The sequence below is a fragment of the Emys orbicularis genome, chromosome 2 (genome assembly GCF_028017835.1).
Source record: "Emys orbicularis isolate rEmyOrb1 chromosome 2, rEmyOrb1.hap1, whole genome shotgun sequence".
NCBI lineage: Eukaryota > Metazoa > Chordata > Testudines > Emydidae > Emys > Emys orbicularis.
In genome coordinates this window covers 200,029,147-200,054,098 of record NC_088684.1, presented here as the reverse complement: position 1 = coordinate 200,054,098, position 24,952 = coordinate 200,029,147, and the positions used below count along the sequence as shown (strand labels likewise).

General features: G+C 45.0%; 1 protein-coding gene across 1 annotated transcript in view; it reads left to right on the top strand.

Annotated features, from left to right (window-relative positions):
• The window catches only part of HECW1 (HECT, C2 and WW domain containing E3 ubiquitin protein ligase 1), a 283,590-nt gene that overhangs the window by 6,433 nt on the left and 252,205 nt on the right, over positions 1-24,952 (top strand). The window contains exon 2 of the mRNA XM_065398899.1: positions 24,385-24,492. Coding sequence (XP_065254971.1) covers positions 24,385-24,492 — 108 coding nt within the window. The remainder of the gene's footprint in view (positions 1-24,384; positions 24,493-24,952) is intronic.

The following is a 24,952-nucleotide window of genomic DNA, read 5'->3' as shown; positions in this document are numbered from 1 at the left end:
TGGCCATGCTTAACAGTACACATTGTGAGTAGCCCATTGACTTCAGTGGGACTACTCACAGTAAGTAAAATTAAGCATGTGCATAATTCTTTGCAGGATCAGGGCTTAAGACAATCCATTTCACATAGGTTGTCAAACAGCCTATGTATTTTTTCTGCTATGCAGCCTTTAAGTTCCCTTTCTCCATTTCATCCCATTACTCCTAAACCAAACCAAATAATTCCTTTCCCACCTCAGTGTTTACACATTTTAGTTATTCTTAGACTTGTAATGTTCTTCCCACACACGAGTTGTTGCATATACATTGAGCTTTCTTAATTTTTCCTTATCAGTTGATCCCTCTGGCCCCCAAATTACTTTTGTTCACTGAACACCTTCCACTTTGTTATGATTTGCGGTGGTGAGGTGCCCAGAACTGAATGCAATATTCTAAATACAGTCACACTGGGCTCTATAAAGATGCTTTGTGTTTTGATGCCTCTGTTAACTCAACCGTTTTCTGCTGCTATATCACATTGCAAACTTCTGACTAATTTGCTGTCCACTGTCACCCCTAAAAAAACAATGAGGAGTCCAGTGGCACCTTAAAGACTAACAGATTTATTTGAGCATAAGCTTTCATGGGTAAAAAACCCACTTCCCCTGTGGTCTATATCTTTCAGCATTGCTGCATCTTAGTTTTCTTCTTGCCATCGAGTATATATGTTTCACATTATTTCCCCCTTGCTATTTTAGTTAGCATTTTTACCCAGCTGAATCTTATTTCTTGCCCATATTTAAAATCTTTCAGTGTCCCTTTATATATTATATTTCTATCCTATGTGATGTTTGCATCTCCTCCCATTTTAGTATTCTCAGCAAATTTCAATAGTATGCTATTGCCTCCTTTTAAGGTCTGATCCAAAGTCTATTATAATCAACAGAAAGAGTCTCATTGACTGCAGTGGCTTGGATCAGGCCTTTGATCCATTTGACCCCTGTGGTACCCCACTGTACATTGCCCCCTCCAAAATTCAGTATATTGTTGTGTAACATTGCTCTGTGCCTGCATTCCTTCCAGTTTTCAGTTCATGTGATAGTGTTCGTTATCCAGTCTGATTTTAGCTATGTTTGGAATAAGCTATTGTGAGACACTTTACATTTTTAGCAAATGCTCTGCTAAAAACCAGGCATATTACATCTACCATATCAGTAAAGGCAATTTTGGAAATGCAGGAGCTTTAGAGCTGACAATATTTTCAGTATGAACCTGTAGCTGGGGCAGGGATGTCTGGGGGCTGCTTAGGCTTCACTGTAAAAAGAAACCATGGGCTGGCAGTGACACTGCAGCCAATTCAGAATAAGAGGATAAAGGTTTCAAAGGAAAAACAGAATTTGCTGTAGGTTGTGACATACTCAATCTGGAGAATGACCATCAGGGTCCCTTGGATTTTCTGTTTGCTGGTTTTCCTACCCTGGATCAGGTGATTCAGGCTCCAACTCTATCACTACTGCTCTTTCCATTGCCTATATCAGCTTTTCTTAAAATAGAACCCTTGTGAGGTGGCCAAGAATTGCTGTAATCATGCTGGCTCTGTTTTCTCCAGTTCCCCTCCCCCAAGTTTTCCTCTCCTCTTCGTCTTTTCTCCAGTCTTTATCCTCTCCGCTCCGCTCGTTTTATTGTCTCTCTTTTCTCCTACCTTTTCCCTTTGTGTTTCTTCCCTCTCCTCTAACCTCCTTTTTCTCTGCTATCTAAGTGGTGTAAATGGGGCTACTCATGCTCAAAGTTAAACATATACTTAAATCTTTACTGGATTGAGGACAGAGTGCTTGTAGAATCAAGCCCTAGTTCTTCAAAACGCTTCCCTGTAATAATCTTTGAGAGGACAGAAGCTTACTGTAAATACCAGCATTGTAATTCGGCCTGAGAATATGTTGTTCTTCGAGAGAAGTCCCTGCGGGTGCTCCACTCCAGGTGCTGGTGAGTCCCTGCGCCTTCACTCGGAGATTTGTACAGCAGTACCTGCACGAGCAGCGCATGCGCAGAGCCTGCCTCACGCGCTGCTGGTGCCTTAACAGCACGTGCGTGGCCATGACTCCTCAGTTTCTTCTCTACCGTCCCCGGCCTGAGACGGAGCTCAGCGGTCCCGCTTAAATTTTTTTTTCACTTTAGCATAGTTAGTTAGTTGTTAGTATAGTATTTTAGTCAGATAAGTTTTATTTCTTTGACCCTTCCTTCCCCCTCCCCCGCAAAAAAATTATTTTTCCTACCGTTTTTCCCTCACGGTTAGTTAGTGACTTTGCATGATGCCTGGCTCCCCAGGCTTTAAGAGATGCACTACGTGAAGAGAGGCCATCCCCATCTCTGATGGCCATCCTCAATGTGTCCGCTGTTTGAGGGAATCCCATGTCCCACAAAAATGTGCCCATTGTAGCAAGCTCAAAGCCAGGGCACAAAAGAACAGAGACCTCAGGCTCAAGTTAATTTTGATGGAAAAGTCCCTCAGACCTCACCTCTGATCCAGGACATGAGTTCTCCTCAGGACAGAGCCCTCCTCAGTCCAACCAGGACAAAAAATCCACAAAAAAACAGCCAGCTTTGTCACCTCTGTTCTGTCAAACTCTCCCCGAGCAGGTCTGTTTAGTCATGTGCTGAGCCGCGGTGCGGTCAGCACAATGATGCTCTGGGCACCTTCGGTGCCGCTCGTACTCTGGCTGCCACCAATATGCACCACTCTGGCTTGAAGTTGCCTTCCTCTTCTTTCACAGCACTGCCCGGCACCACAAAGGACTCGGCGCCACTTCAGGTGCCCTTGTCTGTGCCGCACACGACCGCTAGTTCAGCCACAGCACCGACTCCTCAACCACCTCTGGCGATACACACAGTGCCACGCTAATCTGCACCAACCGACCCTGTGGTCCCATCGCTGCACTCGGTGCAATACCCATCAGTGCCATCGACATTGGGGATTTGCTTTTTTGCCAACCCCGGATTCTCCCTTACTGGGTACAGATCTCTCACCGAGAACGTCGGCACCATACTGACAATTATCCCCTCTCCCCTCTTACTTTTCTAGTGGGGAGGATGATGAAGTGGAGGGAGTTTTTTCACCACACCACTCCTTCCCAATTGACACACCTACTAATGCTGGACCAATAAGATCAAGGTCCTCATATGCCAGGGACTTATCACCCTGGTATGGGCACCCTTGGATGGGACCACCCATGTCCTTCTCTGGATAATGGCATTATTGGACCCCATGGGAGTCCTACAGGAGACATTACACCAGTTGACACAGCCCATGGAGAGATGACACCAAATCTCTTCCTCAACCCTCACACACCTCTGTGTTGTTGGTACAAGAGGAACCTGTAGTGGAGCACACAAAAGAGGTACCACCCGATACCTCTCCAAATAACAATAACCTATCTTCCTCACCTGATGAGGCTATTATGCTGCCACCACTGACAACGGCAGATGATTTCACCTGCTTTCAAGACCTATTTAAAAGGGTGACTAGCGAACTCAAGATCACTATGGAGGAGGTGTCAGACACTCAACACGAACTGACAGATACCTTGCAACCTGCGGTCTCCTCCACGATTGCCCTCCTGATCAACGGAGCTATCATGGACCTGGCCAAAAATATCTGGCAAACTCCAGCCACTATAACCCCAACCTGCAAGAGGGCAGATGGGAAATATTATGTCCCCTCCAAGGGCTCAGAGTTTCTTTTCACACATCCAGCACCAAACGCTGGTAGTGGAAGCAGCGAACTAAAGAAACAAGCAACAGCATTTCTGGTCCACTCCTTCTGACAGGGACAGTAAAAGAATGGATGTATTTGGCCGCAAGGTTTATGCATCCTCCACACTGCAATTCAGGGTGGCAAACTATGCCCCCCTCCTAACCAAATATGACCACAAAAATTATGGGAAATCCATGGAATTTATTAACGATATTCCAGAAGAAAAGGGACAACAATTCAAGGCAGTGGTATCTGAAGGACAAATAATAACTCCAGGCTGCCCTTGATGCTGTGGACACTGCAGCTAGATCCACTGCGACAGCTGTTGTTATGTGCTGGGCTTCATGGTTCAACTCTTACTCTTTTCCTCGTGAGATACAGAACACCATGGAGGATCTCCCCTTCGATGGTGAGAAATTATTTGCAGCAACGACCAATGGGGTGCTGCAGACCATGAAGGATTCCAGGGCTACCCTGCGCAATCTTGGCATCCATACATGCCCTATAGAAGGAGACAATATAGGTATCAGCCTTACCATTGCCCGCAATACCTGATATACACTCAACAACAATGACCATATGATCATCAACAGCATCAACGCCAGAGACCTAGGCTTCAATGCCACTGCCCCCTACCTAACAAGCAGACTTGAAGCCTTGGTCGAGGTCATAGAAGACCTCCCACACACTCCAGCGCTCATACTAATTACTCAACCCATTGGTCACCGTTTGCTCCCATTTTACGACCACTGGTGAGACACCACTATGGGCAGATGGGCTCTAGAGGTTATCCGATCAGGCTTATACCATCCCTTTCCTGTCCATATCTCCCACCCACCTCCTCTCCCCGTCCCTCTTCAGGGCCCCCTCTCATGACCACTTGCTCCACCAAGCGGTACAACATCTTCTGCAAATAGGACCAGTGGAAAAGGTACCGATCAGCACAGAGGAAAGGGTTTTTATTCCCACTATTTTTTGACGGAAAAGAAAAGTGGGGGATGTCAACCCATTCTCGACCTCAGGTGACTCAATAAGTTGTTCAAAAAGCAAAAATTCAAAATGGTTACCCTAGTGACCACTATTCCAGCGCTGGAGCAGGGAGATTGGTTTTCAGCTCTTGACTTGCAGAATGCTTATTTTCACGTAACTATATACCCTGCCCACAGACGCTTTCTCAGATTTGTTCTGGGAACAAACCACTACCAATACAGGGTTCTAGCCTTTCGCCTTTCAACAGCACCCCGCATTTTCTCCAAGATCCTCGCGGTGGTTACTGCACATCTCAGGGTAAAAGGAATAATTTTCCTTTACCTGGACGATTGCCTCCTCAAGTCGCAAACTCGCAAGGAAGCCATCCGATCCACACAGATGACCATCAACTGCTTTCAGGGCCTTGGCCTGCAAATCAACACAAACAAATCCACATGAATCCTTATTCAATGTCTGGAGTTCATAGGTGCACACCTCGACTCCACAACTGGCATCACATCTCTTCCAACCAACAGATTCATCAACATAAAGAATCTGGTCACCAAACTGCAGAACAGCCCACAGGTCACAGTTAACGATTGTCTACAACTTCTAGGCCACATAGCCGCATGCACTTTTGTGGTCAGGAATGCACTCCTGTATCGCCGATGCCTACAAGGTTGGCTAGCCACAGTCTGCAAACCAAATGTACGCAGACTACACAAACTTCTCACCATGCCTACCAAGATCAAGGACTCACTCATATGGTGGACTCGACCACACAACCTCTGTTCCGGGGTCCCATTTTTACAGGAATCCCCCTCAATTATAATTACTACAAATGCATCCCTCACTGGTTGAAGGGGCACACATTGGACACTATACCACTCAAGGACTATGGTCCCCCACAGAGACCTCACTAAATATAAATCTTCTAGCGCTCTGAGCGGTCCACAATGCCTGCCTCCACTTTCTCCCACTCATCAAGAACCAAAAGATCAGAATCATGACTGACAACATTGCTTCTATGTTTTATATAAACAGGCAAGGGGGAGCCCGATCCCATTCACTTTGCACCGAGGCTATGAAACTTTGGAATTGGTGCCTCCAACACAACATCGATATATCCGCCTCGTACCTGCCCGGTGCACAAAACACCACAGCGGACGAATGGGACATAAACAACACCATCCTACACAACATCTTCAAAACCTGGGGTTATCTACAACTGGACCTCTTTGCAACCATGACCAACAAGAAATGTCCCAGATTCTACTTCAAAGCAGGTCTGGGGCAACATTCCACGGGAGACGCGCTTACGATCAGATGGAATGACAACCTACTATACGCATTCCCACTGATACCACTCCTACACAAATTAGTATTAAAGATACAAACAGAGAGGGCCAGGATCATACTGATAGCCCCTACATGGCCCAGACAGCCATGGTACCCACTTCTAACACGAATGTCCACCTGTCCGCCAATCTCCCTTCCCCCCTTCCGAACTTATTGTCCCAACGCAGGGGCCATCTACACCACCCAAAAATAGCAATGCTCCACCTCAAGGCATGGCTTCTCAATGGTTCTCCCATGAAGAACTAGGCTGCCCCGAGCAGGTGCAAACTGTGCTATTACACAGCAGGGCACAATCTACACGCACCACCTATATCCATAAATGGTCTAGGTTCAGGGCGTGGTGTTCTGCCAGACAAACCACTCCTCCTTCCGCACCTCTTCCAGTCATACTGGACTACTTCTGGAGCTCAAACAATCTGGGCTCTCCTTCAGCTCCATAAAGATACATCTGGCAGCAATCACAGCATTTTACCAGAAGATCGACGACACCATTATCTTCGCCCACCCTATCACAAAAAGATTCCTCAAAGGCATCCAGACCCTGTACCCGGACATCAGACCACCAACTGAACCATGGGACCTCCAGTTGGTGCTCATATGTTTGACGCAAAAGCTGTTTGAACCGCTAGCATCCTGCTCTTTACTACACCCATCAATGAAAGCTGCATCCTTAGTGGCAATTACATCCACCAAACGCGTAGGAAAACTTGGAGCTCTCATGGCTGACGCACCTTACACTATCTTTTTTAAGGATAAAGTCACTCTCCAAACGCATCCCAAATTTCTCCCGAAGGTACATTCATCCTTCCACCTTAATGAACCTATCCATCTACCAACCTTCTTTCCTAAACCGCATGCGAACTCTTTTGAAGCAGCCATGCACACACTTGCTGTGTGCAGAGCATTGTCCTTTTATTTGGATAGGACTAAACCCCTAAACTTTTAATCTCAATCACAGAGCGATCTAAGAACAAATCAATGTCCAGCCAGAGAGTATCCAATTGGATATCAGACTGCATCCATTTATGCTACCAACTAAAGAAGACACATCCTCCAACTTCTATTAAAGCACACTCTACCAGATCCATCTCAACATCTGTTGCATTCCTATGTAGACATCTGCAAGGCTGCCACCTGGGCTTCGGAATATACCTTTGCCAAACACTATGCCCTTACTCAGGGACCCTTGACTGACACTCGAATGGCTCGAGCCAGGCTCTCTACAGCTTTCTTACCAGATCCGAAGTCCCTACCATACTAGAGATACTGCTTTTCAGTCACCTGGAGTGGAGCACCACAGGGACATCTCTTGAAGAAGAAGAAGAGGAGGTTACTAACCTGTGCAGTACCTGATGTTCTTCGAGATGAGTGTCTCTGTGGGTATTCCACTACCCATCCTCCTCCCCTCTATTTCAGAGTTCGGAGCGGTCTCCGTTGTAGAGAAGGAACTGAGGAGTAACTGCTGCGCACACGCTGTTAAGGCACCAACAGTGCGTGAGGTAGGCACTGCACATGCGTGGCCCGTGCGGGTACTGCTGTACAAATTTCCAAGCGAAGGCACAGGGACGCACCGGCACATGGAGTGGAGCACCCACAGGGACACTCATCTCAAAGAATGCCAAACCTCCTCTTCAGTGTCCTTTTGGGATTACAGCGTATCTCTGCAGCAGACATTGTGAGTTGGGAAAAAATATAATAAAATTTGTATTTTTAAAGTAGTGAAACAATTATTGCAAGATAGGTATCATGTAAGCACTTCCCCTACCAAAAGTGTTACATAGATAACAGCAGAAATTTACAAACAAATTAATATAGAAAAGTTTTGATCCATGTTACTGCCTGATCCCGTGCTTATTTAAGTCGATGGAAAGACTTGCATTTACTGTTATTATAATAGGTGTAGGACTGTTTGGACAGCTGACAAAAAAGAGAAGAAAATTGGTAAACAGTAATATTGATATTCAGAAATATTTCTTATGTTGCTCTACTTTTTTGGATAAATGTTTTATATTGTTCATTTGTTCATTTATATTATTATTCAACAAATAAGTATCATTCTTCCACTTGCATTACATATTAGTAGCTCCTCTGTTAAAAAAATACCATCCACTTTTATTGTAGAGTTTTTTTTAAATATGTGCAGACATCTAAGAGCTATTTTTTTTTCTACACTAATGGTCTGCAAAAGGGCACTGATGGCTAAAAACGGACATATTCCTACATAGCTCCCAACCGACTGCCCTCCTGAAGTGTACAGGCTGTCCTCCTAATGTTACGCTTTACTTAGGATGCTGCTAAATATGGTCCTAATAGAAGAAATATTGGCTTTAGGAAGCTTCCATGCACTGTACATTTGTATTTCTTGCAAAATGTAATTTTATTTCGTTGGTAGTTCTTACTTTATAGGGTTTTTGTTTTTTGTGTTTTGTGTTTTGTTTTGTTTTTTTGCTACTGCTTACTATGCAAATTGCAAAATAGTTTAACTACTGCTAGGCCAATTTTCAGAGAAAAGATCTTTAATAGCATTCTGCTAACTCTATTCATATGTAATTATAACACAGATGTACATAATGACCAAAGAACTTTTAAAATTCAAGCTAAAGCAAATTTGTTCAAATAAATACCATTAGGCCTACCATAATTTCTGTAGTGCAGCATTTTTTATTCATAAGGGATCAAAACATAAAATGGAGCCTCTATTTATATAGTGGTAACCTTAAGTTTCCATAAAATAGGCGGTGTACATCAAATGATGAATCAAGCTAATGTAGAATATGAGTTTTGACTGGTGTATGGAGTTCAGAAAATATTTTGCCACCGAGTTTGTGTCCAATTTGTGTAATTGGGAATCAATGTAACCTTGCAGCCTATTCTGTTCCTAAATTTTGTTTTTTAGCTCATTATTCTATGGAAAGGTGGGTGATTTCCCAGCTAGACAACCCATGTTTTCTTTTATTTCCTCTTAACTAAAACCACACTGACTGAAAAGGCTGTTAAATTACAGGTATTTGTAACATTTTTCTGTATTGCCTGAGTCCTTCCAAGAAAGACAAATTGAAATATCCTGTTGTTTATGCTGTTTGGGACTTCTGGGGAAGATCTAAAATACTAAGGTCTTCCCTGCTTAGTGTAGAGTGTCCACAGCCCGTGAAGTTCCCATGGCACTTTTTACAGGACCTTTTTGCTGGGTGTCATTGCTCAAAACTCCTTTCATGGATTGAGAACTTCCTTTCATGGATTGAGAAGTGGTTTAAGGACAGGGAACAAAGGGTAGGAATTAATGGTAAATTCTCAGAATGGAGAGGGGTAACTAGTGGTGTTCCCCAAGGGTCAGTCCTAGGACCAATCCTATTCAATTTATTCATAAATGATCTGGAGAAAGGGGTAAACAGTGAGGTGGCAAAGTTTGCAGATGATACTAAACTACTCAAGATAGTTAAGACCAAAGCAGATTGTGAAGAACTTCAAAAAGATCTCACAAAACTAAGTGATTGGGCAGCAAAATGGCAAATGAAATTTAATGTGGATAAATGTAAAGTAATGCACATTGGAAAAAATAACCCCAACTGTACATACAACATGATGGGGGCTAATTTAGCTACAACGAGTCAGGAAAAAGATCTTGGCGTCATCGTGGATAGTTCTCTAAAGATGTCCACGCAGTGTGCAGAGGCGGTCAAAAAAGCAAACAGGATGTTAGGAATCATTAAAAAGGGGATAGAGAATAAGACTGAGAATATATTATTGCCCTTATATAAATCCATGGTACGCCCACATCTCGAATACTGTGTACAGATGTGGTCTCCTCACCTCAAAAAAGATATTCTAGCACTAGAAAAGGTTCAGAAAAGAGCAACTAAAATGATTAAGGGTTTAGAGAGGGTCCCATATGAGGAAAGATTAAAGAGGCTAGGACTCTTCAGTTTGGAAAAGAGAAGACTAAGGGGGGACATGATAGAGGTATATAAAATCATGAGTGATGTTGAGAAAGCGGATAAGGAAAAGTTATTTACTTATTCCCATAATACAAGAACTAGGGGTCACCAAATGAAATTAATAGGCAGCAGGTTTAAAACAAATAAAAGGAAGTTCTTCTTCACGCAGCGCACAGTCAACTTGTGGAACTCCTTACCTGAGGAGGTTGTGAAGGCTAGGACTATAACAATGTTTAAAAGGGGACTGGATAAATTCATGGTGGCTAAGTCCATAAATGGCTATTAGCCAGGATGGGTAAGAATGGTGTCCCTAGCCTCTGTTCGTCAGAGGATGGAGATGGATGGCAGGAGAGAGATCACTTGATCATTGCCTGTTAGGTTCACTCCCTCTGGGGCACCTGGCATTGGCCACTGTCGGTAGACAGATACTGGGCTAGATGGACCTTTGGTCTGACCCAGTACGGCCTTTCTTATGTTCTTATTAAAATTTCCCCTAATTTCACTGTTGCCTGATTTTTTCAGCTGGTTGTTGCCTTTCATTGAAGAGGTAGCTGTTTCAGTAGTGATGTCTGTATATATTACTTGTGAAGCACTTTGAGATCACTCAGGATGAAAGATACAATGCAAAATTATTAGTAGCAGTAGTAGTAACTAATGTCTGGATTTGGCAATTTTTCAATGCTTTTTTCTCATCACTTACAACCTTTAAAAATGATAGCTTCGGGGATGAAACTAAAGCACAGAATGGTGATGTGCTGACATGAAGCCATAATGCAAGCCCAGCTGTAACTAAAAAGGATCTTTCATTTATATCCTCCTCCTCCATTGAAAGAGACCTTCACGGCCACTCAGATTTGGGTTAAGGCTTTTCAAATATAGTGTTTCTGTCTGGACCTGTTTTTAGAACTGCACAATATGGGCTAAACCTTAGCCCCATTGAAGTCAATGGGAATTGTGCCACTGATTTCAATGGGTTCAGGATTTCACTGTATGACTTTTCAATTACATTTCCTTCCCCAGAATAGGACAACCTTTGCTTGGCTCCCATTTTCAATCACAGCAAGCCAGAGATAGCTATCTTTACTCATCGTCAATTAAAATACATGCCTGTACTGTCTTGATGCCAAATTGCCACTGGCAAGAAGTTTTGCTGAACATTACAAGTTCCCTTAAGGAGATTCAGAAAGTTTTCCAGGCCATCTAGAAGGTTGACTTGGTTGTTCTATCATATTCCTGATAGATTCAAAGAAATCAAAATTAAGAATCCACAGGGGGAAAGAAAAAGTTATGATTTGACTTTTACCCACTTGGAAGTGTTAATTAACTCTTAGAACATCTTGAGAGGTGCTCTTTTCATGCATAAAGGAATCCCATACATACACACTCACCAAAGTAAAAAGCATGCGCTACATTTCTGTTAGTTCTCTAAAAGTTGGTGGTTGTACTAGTTTGTTAAGCCATAGTTTCAAAACTTATTTCTTTCTTTCAGAAACAGGACAGAAAGCCACTGTAAATTCCCAAATTGGGTATACTGTGTTTTAGATGATGTAGGCCAAGATTTTCAGAATTGGCAAGTGATTTTGGATTCTTGATTTAAGACATCACAAAGAAGCCTGATTTCCAGAGTGGGTGGTCAGCACTTTTTGAAAATCAGATCCATTTATGGTGTGTCAAGTTGGTTACCCAAAAATTAAGGTGCCCGAAGATATTTGTCACTTTTAAAATCTTGAGCCTAGTCTAATTAAAGAAGCTAATAAGATTTTTGTCACATGAAATTTTGTTATATTATGAGTATATAAAGAAACACGATGCTCTTAAGATGTTAAACAATATTCTGGCAGTGGAGTGTATGTTTGGGTAGGAAGCAGGGGGCACCTTCAGATGTTGATCAGAGCCCCACGTGATGAAGGCTTTGTATGAAGGTTGCTATCTTCCCAGCTGAGGAAGAGTTAAGGAGACTTCCTTCAGATGTTGCTAAGGCCAACTGGCCATAGAAGGCACTCCTGAGTAACTGAGCAACACAAAGCACCCCATCTCCATATGGCTTCACATTTTGCTTCTGCAGCACCTCCAAAACCCTGTTGGCATGGAGAAGAAGAGACCAAGATCGGGAATTTAATCATGGCAGTGTAGAGCACTAACACTTGGTTGCCTGCTTGTGGATTACTTTTAAAAGTTGGAGTTATACCCCATTCCTTTAGGCAAGACAATTATGTTTGTCCCTTGCTACACCTGGCCCAAATAGGCTATATAAAGACTATCTCCTAGCCCTTTACTCACGATCCGATGCGTTTTTGATGCTCATCTCCCTCCCTCTTAGACAAATGCCTCTCTCTTTTGCTGATGCTAAGGCCTATCCAGCTCTGCTGAATGACCAGCAGAGAGACATCTATGCATCTGAAAAGTACTTCAGCCAGAAGTCCAGAAGATACCTCCATCACCTTCATAGAGTGAGAGAAATTAGGATAAGCTATATTCTCAATTTTTTTTAAAAAGGAAAAGGGAGTGCATTGTGATGTTTTATTGGAAAAATGTCAAAAGCAATTAGCATCTGGTTAAAATACATGAAAGACAGAAGCATTAACTCTGCTATGTATTTTGTATGGAGCTAAATTGAAGTATTTCACCATTTACCTTGGGGAGGTAAAGTATGTTGTGTGCTTTAAGGTCACTTCACTTATTCATAAGGTTGCTCAATAGAAAGGTAAAGTAGTGGGATTTGTTTTCCCTTACACAAATAATCTTCTTAAAAATATATTTCACTTCCTCAAATATTTCTCTGCTAGGAAACATTTTCTCCTCTGAACCTCCCCCCCCCCCCCAAAAAAAAAATTACTCCTGCATGAAGGCAAGAGTGGGCAAGATTTCGTTCTGGACTAGTAACTGCTTTTCTAGACATAAATATGGTGTGCCTTTAAAATCCAGTATCTTCATTTCTGCTGGGCTAAAAATGAGTTCTCCTTGAATGGGGGAGATTATCCACCTTTTTCACAAAGGGACACACAGTGCTTACATTTAGATTTTGAAAAGCCCCAAGATACTGGATTTTAAAGCCATGACATTTGCACCTCTAGAAGAGTCATTTGAGGTCATAATGGACTTGTTTTACCTTTATTAGTTATTTTTCTCTCCTTCTTGCTCTGTACAGATAGACTCATGGCAGCAAGGCACATGGTTTTACACCCTTAGGGATAAAATATTCCAAGAATTTTTTCCCTGTAACATACATGACATATGCAAAATATATGATGCTGTGGGGTGACTATATTGGCATTTGTTTGGGATGATCTGCATAGTTTATAAGTGCTGATCTGATCATTCTAAACTCATGTTAATACAACCGTCCTACTATGCCATCATATATTGTAGATGTAGATGGAATACAGTTTATAAAATGTACATGCATACACATACACGCAAGCACACATTGCCCGACTTCACTAGAGCGGGAGTTGGTAGTGAACCCTATATTTAGGTTGATAACACTTACTATTAGAGTTCATGCAACATTTTCTTTGAGACGCTCTCATACCTCCATCATCTGCAATGGGCCTTTCCTATTCAGCAAAGGGAGTCCCCTTAGGCTACAGAGGTGTCACTTCTTTTCTTTTTGTTTCCTCGTGGAATTTCAGCCAAGTCTGATTGAGATACGAAGTGTTTAAAATTGTCATTTCCCTTCTTTCATTTAAGAGCCTCTGGACATTTTTGGCAGCCTGCAAAAATCACTGAACATTCTGAGGCCGGGTTCCTGCAGTAGTGCAGTTACACTGGGCATGGCAGGGAACTGCTGGGGCAAGGAAACGAGAAAGCCAGGTCGGACTCCCTTCCCTGTGACCTCCTGTGGCAAGTGGCACATTTCCCCTCCCCCAGTCATACACACACAGGGGCACTAGAGGCAGCAGAAGCTTCCCCCAACATCAGGGAGGGGAGAGAGAAAGATTTGGGCCAGGCTCCCTTCATACACCCCCTGACACCAATGACCAGCCCCCCTACACACACACACACACACACACACACACACACACACACACACACACACACACACACACATCCCATCTGGAGGCAACACATGGGGCAATAGCTCCCCAACTCCTGGGGTGAGGGAAAGAGAGAGCCAGGCTGGAATTCCTGATCACACACCTGACCTAGCACCTGGACCCAGCAACCCATCCCCTCTCTTGGAAAAGAGACTTCTCTTGCTGCCCATTAATATTAGTCCTGTAGGTTTAGTGCTAGATGTCTGTACTGCAATGTTGAAGGCTCAGGTTTCAAATAACTCAGATGATTCATGAACAAGGGGAGGGTTGATACTCACACCTAATCAAATTTGTTTCTATCTTTCTCTTTACAAAAATTTACATCTTGGGATGGGGTGGGGGTCATTTTTGTTTCTAATATAAATTTGAATAGTGAAAGGGGTCAAAAATGGAAATTGTAAATGAAGAACGAAAATCATCCCAGAGAACATTATGCTACTTTTACTGGGGAAATTGCAGGTGTACCATGGAAATGTAAAATTTTAATACATTGAAAAATCTCCATTTCCATACAGTGCATGAAACTGAGCTAATGAAATAATTATGGGTAATTAGCAAATCAGCAAAGGGAAAATGTACTGTAGATGGCATTGCCTTTTATAAATATCCATTGCAATCATTAATGACCTCTTTAAAGGGATTTCCTTTGTAAATCCCTCAAGGGAATGTCACCAAAGAGTTTACAGTTGGTAGCCCACTTATCTTGCTCCTTGCAGAACTCTTTTGCATAAAACCAAAGAAATAACACTGGCATCTGCCCTGTGCTTTATCCTTTCGGTAAAAGTTTAGTTCTTCTTTGAGTGATGTATTCCACTCGAGGTGCGCATGAGCTCCATGTGCTGGAGACCAGAAGATTTTTCTCTAGCAATGTCAGTTGGTCTGTGCTTGCACCCCCTATGCTGAGGGCATAAGGGGCAGTACGGACTGACTGCCTCTCCAGTTCATTTCTGCTGCCCCTGGTCTGAGATGAACCTCTTCAATGTTCACAGCTTTAACTAGTGTTCTTGTTCACCGGGGGAAGGAGACCAAAGCCCTGAGGTAAGTGGGGAAATGGGATACCGGAAGGAAGCACGAGCAGGAGAGTGTAAGAGGGAAGGACTCCTGTCTCAGACTGAGAAAGCAGGACAATCAGCGAGTTATCTTAAGTGCCTATACACAAATGCAAGAAGCCTGGGAAACAAGCAGGGAGAGCTGGAAGTCCTGGCACAGTCAAGGAACTATGATGTGATTGGAATAACAGAGACTTGGTGGGATAACTCACATGACTGGAGTACTGTCATGGATAGATATAAACTGTTCAGGAAGGACAGGCAGGGCAGAAAAGGTGGGGGAGTTGCATTGTATGTAAGAGAGGAGTATGACTGCTCAGCGCTCCGGTATGAAACTGCAAAAAAACCTGAGAGTCTCTGGATTAAGTTTAGAAGTGTGAGCAACAAGGGTGATGTTGTGGTGGGAGTCTGCTATAGACCACCAGACCAGGGGGATGAGGTGGACGAGGCTTTCTTCCAACAACTAGCAGAAGTTACAAGATCGCAGGCCCTGGTTCTCATGGGAGACTTTATTCACCCTGATATCTGCTGGGAGAGCAATACAGCGGTGCACAGACAATCCAGGAAGTTTTTGGAAAGTGTAGGGGACAATTTCCTGGTGCAAGTGCTGGAGGAACCAATTAGGGGAAGAGCTCTTCTAGACCTGCTGCTCAGAAACCGGGAAGAATTAGTAGGGGAAGCAAAAGTGGATGGGAACCTGGGAGGCAGTGACCATGAGATGATCGAGTTCAGGATCCTGACACAAGGAAGAAAGGAGAGCAGCAGAATATGGACCCTGGACTTCAGAAAAGCAGACTTTGACTCCCTCAGGGAACTGAAGGGCAGGATCCCCTGGGAGAATAACATGAGGGGGAAAGGAGTCCAGGAGAGCTGGCTGTATTTTAAAGAATCCTTATTGTGGTTGCAGGAACAAACCATCCCGATGTGTAGAAAGAATAGTAAATATGGCAGGCGACCAGCTTGGCTTAACAGTGAAATCCTTGCTGATCTTAAACACAAAAAAGAAGCTTACAAGAAGTGGAAGATTGGACAAATGACCAGGGAGGAGTATAAAAATATTGCTCAGGCATGCAGGAGTGAAATCAGGAAGGCCAAATCACACTTGGAGTTGCAGCTAGCAAGAGATGTTAAGAGTAACAAGAAGGGTTTCTTCAGGTATGTTAGCAACAAGAAGAAAGTCAAGGAAAGTGTGGGCCCCTTACTGAATGAGGGAGGCAACCTAGTGACAGAGGATGTGGAAAAAGCTAATGTACTCAATACTTCCTTTGCCTCTGTCTTCACGAACAAGGTCAGCTCCCAGACTGCTGCACTGGGCAGCACAGCATGGAGAGGAGGTGACCAGCCCTCTGTGGAGAAAGAAGTGGTTCAGGACTATTTAGAAAAGCTGGACGAGCACTAGTCCATGGGGCCGGATGCACTGCATCCGAGTGTGCTAAAGGAGTTGGCGGATGTGATTGCAGAGCCATTGACCATTATCTTTGAAAACTCATGGCGATCGGGGGAGGTCCTGGATGACTGGGAAAAGGCTAATGTAGTGCCCATCTTTAAAAAAGGGAAGAAGGAGGATCCGGGGAACTACAGGCCAGTCAGCCTCACCTCAGTCCCTGGAAAAATCACGGAGCAGGTCCTCAAGGAATCAATTATGAAGCACTTACAGGAGAGGAAAGTGATCAGGAACAGTCAGCATGGATTCACCAAGGGCAAATTGTGCCTGACTAACCTAATTGCCTTCTATGAGGAGATAACTGGGTCTGTGGATGAGGGGAAAGCAGTGGATGTGTTATTCCTTGACTTTAGCAAAGCTTTTGATACGGTCTCCCATAGTATTCTTGCCGGCAAGTTAAAGAAGTATGGGCTGGATGAATGGACTATAAGGTGGATAGAAAGCTGGCTAGATCCTCGGGCTCAACGGGTAGTGATCAATGGCTCCATGTCTAGTTGGCAGCCAGTTTCAAGCGGAGTGCACCAAGGGTTGGTCCTGGGGCCGGTTTTGTTCAATATTTTCATTAATGATCTGGAGGATGGCGTGGACTGCACTCGCAGCAAGTTTGCAGATGACACTAAACTGGGAGGAGTGGTAGATATGCTGGAGGGTAGGGATCAGATACAGAGGGACCTAGACAAATTGAAGGATTGGGCCAAAAGAAACCTGACGAGGTTCAACAAGGACAAGTGCAGAGTCCTGCACTTAGAATGGAAGAATTCCATTCACTGTTACAGACTAGGGACCGAATGGCTAGGAAGCAGTTCTGCAGAAAAGGACCTAGGGGTTACAGTGAATGAGAAGCTGGATATGAGTCAACAGTGTGCCCTTGTTGCCAAGAAGGCTAACGGCATTTTGGGCTGTATAAGTAGGGGCATTGCCAGCAGATCGAGGGACGTGATCATCCCCCTCTATTCGACATTGGTTAGGCCTCATCTGGAGTATTGTGTCCAGTTTTGGGCTCCACACTACAAGAAGGATGTGGAAAAATTGGAAAGAGTCCAGCGGAGGGCAACAAAAATGATTAGGGGTCTGGAGCACATGACTTATGAGGAGAGGCTGAGGGAACTGGGATTGTTTAGTCTGCAGAAGAGAAGAATGGGGGGGGATTTGATAGCTGCTTTCAACTACCTGAAAGGGGATTCCAAAGAGGATGGATCTAGACTGTTCTCAGTGGTACCAGCTGACAGAACAAGGAGTAATGGTCTCAAGTTGCAGTGGGGGAGGTCTAGGTTGGATATTAGGCAAAACTTTTTCACTAGGAGGGTGGTGAAGCACTGGAATGGGTTACCTAGGGAGGTGGTGGAATCTCCTTCCTTAGAGGTTTTTAAGGTCAGGCTTGACAAAGCCCTGGCTGGGATGATTTAGTTGGGAATTGGTCCTGCTTTGAGCAGGGGGTTGGACTAGATGATCTCCTGAGGTCCCTTCCAACCCTGATATTCTGATTCTATGATTCTAAATCTGTAGAGAGTTGCAAATAGTTTTTAAAACCTGTTTCTAGATAGGGTAGTTTAGCCATTTTTAGGGCTCTGGGAGTCCCTCCACAAGACACTCGTATGTCCAAGATCTTGGGATTCAAGATCTGTGTGGCCTGTCTCTGTTGCCTCAGGGAAGCTCGTACTAGCTTCTAATTGCAATATCTACCGGCCCCTTCCTCACGGAACCCATCAATTCTGTTAATTTAGATTCAGAAGATTCCTAATGGACTGCTCAGTGAGAACCCAGTCCAGTCCTGGTCCATCAGACCCCCTTGTATATCTGGCTGAGGCCCCTTTGAGCACAGTGGTCTCCATAGCTACACAGAGCAGGATTAAAAACTCTTCCAAACAGAACAGACGTGAGGAGGGTAAGAGCAAACACTCTTGTAAGAAATGGAAAAAATCTCTCTCCAAATCCTCAGAGAAAAAGAGGAGCTCGTCTCTGACACCCTCTGAGTCAGGTGAGACTCTACATTGCAGTATGACTATGTCAGGAGCTCTCTAGAGCATGGTACCAGTTCCTTGTCACTGAGAACCAAAAGTGCCCTGAAACCATCTCTGGTCAAAGGGGCAGGACCATCCTCAGTACTGATGAGGGAAAGAAGGGAGCAGTACACCAACAGTACTGACGTGCAGAAAAAAGGAGACCTTGGTAGCAAAAACTATTCCTGTCTGAAGCCAGCACTACCAAGAGACAGAAGTCCAGTCCACTCTACAGCTTCATGGAGCTGAAGGACTTTAATATCTATATGGACCTGGAATCACTGATATTCCCTGGTCAGTTTGCCACTCACTTAATCAGACCACCGGTATCAGTGGCACCACCTATGGTATAGAGGCCTTTTTCTCCTCCATCTAACAGATGGACAACAGACCTAGAAAAGTCATGCTCGGAAGCAATACAATCCATCCTTAGCAATAGTAGAAAAGATTCCAAAAGAAAATGCTACACAGCAAAATGGAAAAGATTCCCTATACAGTGTCAGCATAGTCGACTACCTCCAGGGGGTTCTGAGATCCCTAGTATTCTCGATTACCTTGTCTCTCTGAAAATGTCAGGATTGTCTCTCAGCTCCTTGTGAGGTGCCCTTGGCAGCCATTAGTGTCTTTTACCCTCTTCTGGACAGCCATTCAGTTTTTGCCCATCAGATCATAGTAAGGTTTCTGAAGAGACTTGTCAGATCCTTTCCTCTGGTGCTGAAACCTGCCCCAATATGGGGCCTCAGTCTAGTCCTGTCATCATTAATTCCCCCATTCAGACCTTTAGCCTCATGTTCTTTTTCTCATCTACCTATGAAGCTTGCCTTTCTGGTTGCAGACACCTACCCAGAAGAGTAGGTAAGCTGCGAACCTTTATGGCAGACCCACCCTACATGGTCTTCCATAAGGACAAGGTCCTTATCCTAAACTAATTCCAAAAGTAATCTTGGAATTCCATCTGAACCAGGTCATCCACTTACCTGTCTTCTATCTGAAGCCCCATGCCGCCAGATAGGACAGGAAGCCCCACTCTCTGAATGTCCGCCAAGCTTTAACTTCTCTATAGAGGATTAAATCCTTCAGAAAATCTCCCAAAACTTTTTTTTCCTTTGCCAAATGCAGGAGAGGGGAAGCTATGTCCTCAGAAAGACTGTCCAAATGGATACTAGGTTGCATCCTGATGTTTGAGCTGATGGCAACCCCTCCCCCTCAAGATACGAGGCCCTACTCAGCTTGTGCCCAGGTTATATCAGCAGCTTCGCTTTGAGATGTCCCTCTCCTACACAGTTGCAGAATGGCAATGTAGGGCTCCATCCATATCTTTGTGAGACATTATGCCTTGGTTCAGGATTCTACAGCAGACACATTTTTTTGGGAGAGCAGTCCTTCAACCTATCATATAGCACGGTTCCTCCCACCCTCATCCTCAATGAATTCTGCTTGAGAGTCACCTGGAGTAGAATACAAGTAGGGACCATCACTCAAAAAAGAAAGAAAGGTTACTTCCCTTGTACAGTAATTGGGGTTCTTCAAGATGTGCGGTCCCTATCTGTATTCCACTGCCTGCCTTTCTTCCCCTGTGTAGTGGAGTCTTATTCGAGTGCTATTCATGGCAGAAAGGGGACTGGAGAGGTGGTTGGTGCACATCACCCCTTATGCCCTGGATTTGGTGCATAAGAAGAGAGGGGTGCAGGTGCAGGCCAACAGACACTGCTAGCAAAAATCTTCCAGACTCAGGCCCTGGAACACATGTGCACCGCAAATGGAATACAGCTAGGGACCACACATCTCAAAGAACTCTAATCACTGAGCCAAGTAAGTAGCCTTTCTTTTCCTTTCTATTTAAAAGAAGTCTAATCTCAGTTCAATCTTTGTAGAATTTTTTTTTAAATAATATTTATCTTCTTCTTTATTTTTGCCCTTTGTGTACTGTTTAATAGCATCATGGGAGCTTAATATGCTTTTATTGAGTTACTGTGAACAAATCTAGTATTAGAGTTCCGCAGCAGCTCAATCCTTTAGAATGCTGACTTAAGTCCTATCAAATAAGTTCATTTTTTTAAACTTTTATATCCATATATCATATATCTTTTTCACTCCTTTATTTCCACTGAAAGAAATATCTGCTATTTGGACCTAATCCTATGAGGTGTGAGCACCCTTGACTCTTACTGGGAGTTGAAGGCACTTAGCACTCCCTAGGACAGGGACAGGCAACCTTTTTGGCTTGAGGGCCGCATCAGGTTTCCAAAATTGTATGGAGAGCCGGTTAGGGGAGGCTGTGCCTCCCTAAACAGCCAGGCATGGCCTGGCCCCCGCCCCCTATCTGATCCCCCCTGCTTCTTACCCCCTGATGCCCCCCCCGGGACTCCTGCCCCATCCAACCCCCCGTCCCTGACCGCCCCCGGAACCCCTGCCCCTGATTGCCCCCCACAGCCCCATCCAACCCCACCTCTCCTTCCTGACTGCCCCCCTGGGACCTCTGCCCCCATTCAACCCTCCTGTTCCCCACCCTCTCACCGCCCTGACCCCTATCCACCCCCCCGACCACTCCCCGAACTCCCCTGCTCTCTATCCAACTCCCCCCCCCGCTCCCTGCCCCCTTACCGTGCTGCCTGGAGCACCGGTGGCTGGCGGCGCTACAGCCACGCCACTGCGCAGCACAGAGCACTGGGTCAGGCCCGGCGGCGCAGTGAGCTGAGGCTGCGAGGGAGGAAGGACAGCAGGGGTGGGGCCGGGGGCCATGGGACCCTCCTCCCAGGCCAGGAGCTCAGGGGCCGGGCAGGAGGGTCCCATGGGCCGGATGTGGCCCGCAGGCTGTAGTTTGCCCACCTCTGCCCTAGGATCAGCCAACAGATCTGTTCTTTTGGTGATGAGGTTTCCTTACCAAAGAACTTTCTAAACTTGATTTGTAGGTCACAGAATTGTTGTAGACGATGTTTCAACCACCTTTTACTCCTGGGAGAATTCTGTCCAACTGTGCATGCGCAGAATTTATGTCCCCTGCAGATTTCTTTGCTTCCCCGCAGAAAAATGACTTTCTGATGGGGAAGCAAAGGGAAGCCACAAAAGCAGTCATGCAACCCTCCCCAGGAGTAAGTTTCTGGTCCTAGGGCAGCCAGCAGAGAGGTAAATCACTGTGGGGCAGGAGGCAGGACTGGGGAAGACCTGGCTGCTGGCTCCTACCCTGCTCCAGGCTCAGCTTCTAGTCCCAGATGGGCTGGGGAGGACGGGACTTCCTCTTCCCCTGCATGGCATCCGGGGCCAGGTCAGACCCACCCTCATATTTCTCCCCCAGCTGCAGGAAGCTCTGCAAACTCCCCCCCCCCATTTCCTGCACCCATCGCACCTCAGCTGGAGGCAAAGGGATCCCTCTACAGGGAGCTGCTCCCCCATCCACCCAACCCCTTGTGCATCCAGACCCCCTCATACCCAGACCCTCCCACTGAGCCTCACCTCCCCCGTACTCAGAATGTCCCACTCCCCTGCACCTGGACCACCCCAATGAGCCACTCACACCCGGATCCCCACCCCACCAAGCCCCAACCAGCTGCACCTGGATCCCCACTTCCCAGCATCTGGACCCTCCTACTGAGCCCCCCGCACCCAGACCCCCTGCTGAGCTCCAACCACCTTCACCTGGACCCTCCTGCAGAGTCCCATTACTGTTACACCCAGAATCTCCCAACAAGCCTCTGTGCATCCAGATTCCCCCCACACCTGGATCCACCACTGAGCTGTCTGCACACAGATTGCCCCTCACAGAACCCTCTCAACCCACACCTGGATCTCTCCACACAAAGTCCCTCCATATTTGGATCCTGCCTTGCTGAGCTTGCCTGCCCATACCTGACACAGAGGGGCAGGGCCCTGAGATGTTTCTGGGCCAGGCCTAGTCCTTGCGCTGTGTCAGAGTTGGGTGCGGCCTCACCGCTGAGTACGTGTCCCGGGGGGAGCTGCACAGTGAACTCCCATCTTTGTGCAGCCAATGGCCTGTGCTCCAATGCCATGCTGGAGCTGCCACATTTATTTGACAAATAAAATTTGCAGAATTTTAAAATATTGTGAGCAGAATTTTTAATTTTTGGCACAGAATGCCTTCAGGAGTAACCTTTGTATAATCATCATGTGATGTTTACTAGTCCGAGGTCTACAGCTGCTTCACCACTTAGGTCTTCACTTGGGAGGCTAGATCCTACAGCCACCATTGAAGTCACTGTGGGGAGTTCTTCAAATGAAGCAGCTGCATGACGGACCCTTGAATAACTGGTAGTGTTGCACACTTCTAGTGATCTGTCACTAGAAGCTTGTCTTGATAATGACATAAGCTTGTCTTGTCAAATGTCTACTCCTTATTTGATAATTTACAGTATGTATTTAGTTTAGTTCAATTCGGACACAATATCTAGTTTTCCGTGGCGTCTTCCTCTTTACTCTGTTTTGCAGCTGAGTTGACCCAGGCAATAGCAAATCAAATGGTTTGCCTGAGATCACTCAGTTAATGTGCTGAATTTGAACCCAGGACCTTATTGGTGCTCATCTTCCCACAGCTTTTGCCATCACCATTAATCAACTTAGCCTTTGTCAAACTAAAATTTAAGTACCCACATAAGTACCTTCAGCTGTAAGAGCCACTTGATTAAAATACACGTTTAAGAATTTACTCAAATTAAAATTAAAGCTACTTATTCGTTGCTGGAAAAGAAAAATACAGGAAGGTATTCATTGGTCCCTGTTGATGGAGAACTCTTCTTCCCACTAGGAAAAATATTTAGACAGTTCACAATTCATTCCATTCACAAAAAGTTTGAATAATTAGGCCAAGGCATGGGGAAGCAGCACAGCCCATCCGTTGTCCTTACTTTGGCCTCTGCATTCCTGGACACAAGTGATTGACACAGGCCAGAGCCTAAGCTTGTTATTGTTCTCTAATGGTATGCACATAGTTTCTGGTTTTCACTGAGAGTGAACTCAGCTAGCAAACAATTTCTATTAATCAATTAATAGAAATAGAAATACATGCAAGATATTGTGGCTGTATGTTATTTTTTAATTTTAAAATCAGTGTAAATGGATATGCAGAGTTAGGGGTTGTGGCCCTGAGAGTCTTGGGAAGTTCCAAATGTGGCCCATTGAGTCCTATCAAGTTGCCTACATGGCCCTCACTCTCTCAGCGTTTTAGGTAACCTGCAATAGATTACTGACACACCATTATTCTAAAATGACCTTGATAGTCTGGGACATGCCATGTCTTTCAGTGAGCCATAATTACAAGCAGTGGACAGCACTTAGCTATCAATCCTTTGATTTAAATGGGAGGGACCTGGGTGCTATCTGTGGAGAGACATCAGTTTTTGTAATCCCTTGTTCTGAATTAACTCAAACGTAACTTTCCCTGCTTGTTGTAAGAACCACCTACACACCTATTGGATATAATGGTGATGCGTGCAAATGCCTATACAGATCTGTTCTCCATGTTTTGGGAGGAGGGATGAGTGCTAGGGTATTGTTTTTGTTCCCATTCACTGTCATTCAGCTGGTTGGTTTTTTTTAATTTGGGTGTGGTTTGATCCAGGTTGAGTCAGCTGTTGTAATTTTTAAGAGTTTTGTATGATTGTATATTTTAAATTATGTCCAAACAAAGCTAGTGTTTTAAGGATAGGTGTATTTGCTTAAAACATAAATAATGGATAAATAAAAATAAAATATAAATAATAAATACATAACACAGCTAATTTATCTATATGTGCTGGCAAGCTATCAGATATAGCACACTCTATGGAGTGTAAAACATACTTTGGCCTCTCTCTTCACTTTCTGTGCTGTGCTGACAGTCAGCTAATGAGGTCATTTTGTCTGTGTGTAGATGAGGTCTTGTCTGAAAACTTTCTGGACTACAAGAACCGTGGGGTCAATGGCTCTCACCGTGGTCAGATTATCTGGAAGATTGATGCCAGCTCTTACTTCGTAGAGCGTAAGTACTTTTTCATGCTACTACAGTGCAATTCAGTGAATGTGGAAAGAAGTGAGCTGTTTTAGGCTGTGCCCGTGGTCTGTATGTCCTTCAGGAAGTTTCAAGCATGATACATTTATACAGGGGTGGCCAAATATTCTGACCCTCCAAGCACATGTGACAATCTCAGAAGTTGGAGAGCCAGAGCACGCCTGCTGGGGCTCGGGTCTTCTGCCCCACTCCTGCTGAAGCCCTGAGTCCCAGCAGGTGCACCCCGCCGGGCTGGAGCCCCAAGACCCCTCTCCCCACTGGTCAGAAGCTCCTACCCCACCACCCTGCTGCAAGGCAGAGGTCCCAAGCAGGCTGATTCCCCCGATTCCCTGGAATCGGGCCCCGTGGATAAGAGGGCCCCGCGCCTTAGGCTCACCCGGCGGTGGTCTGCTCTGGCGGCATTTCGGCGGCGGGGGGAGGGGGTCCGCTC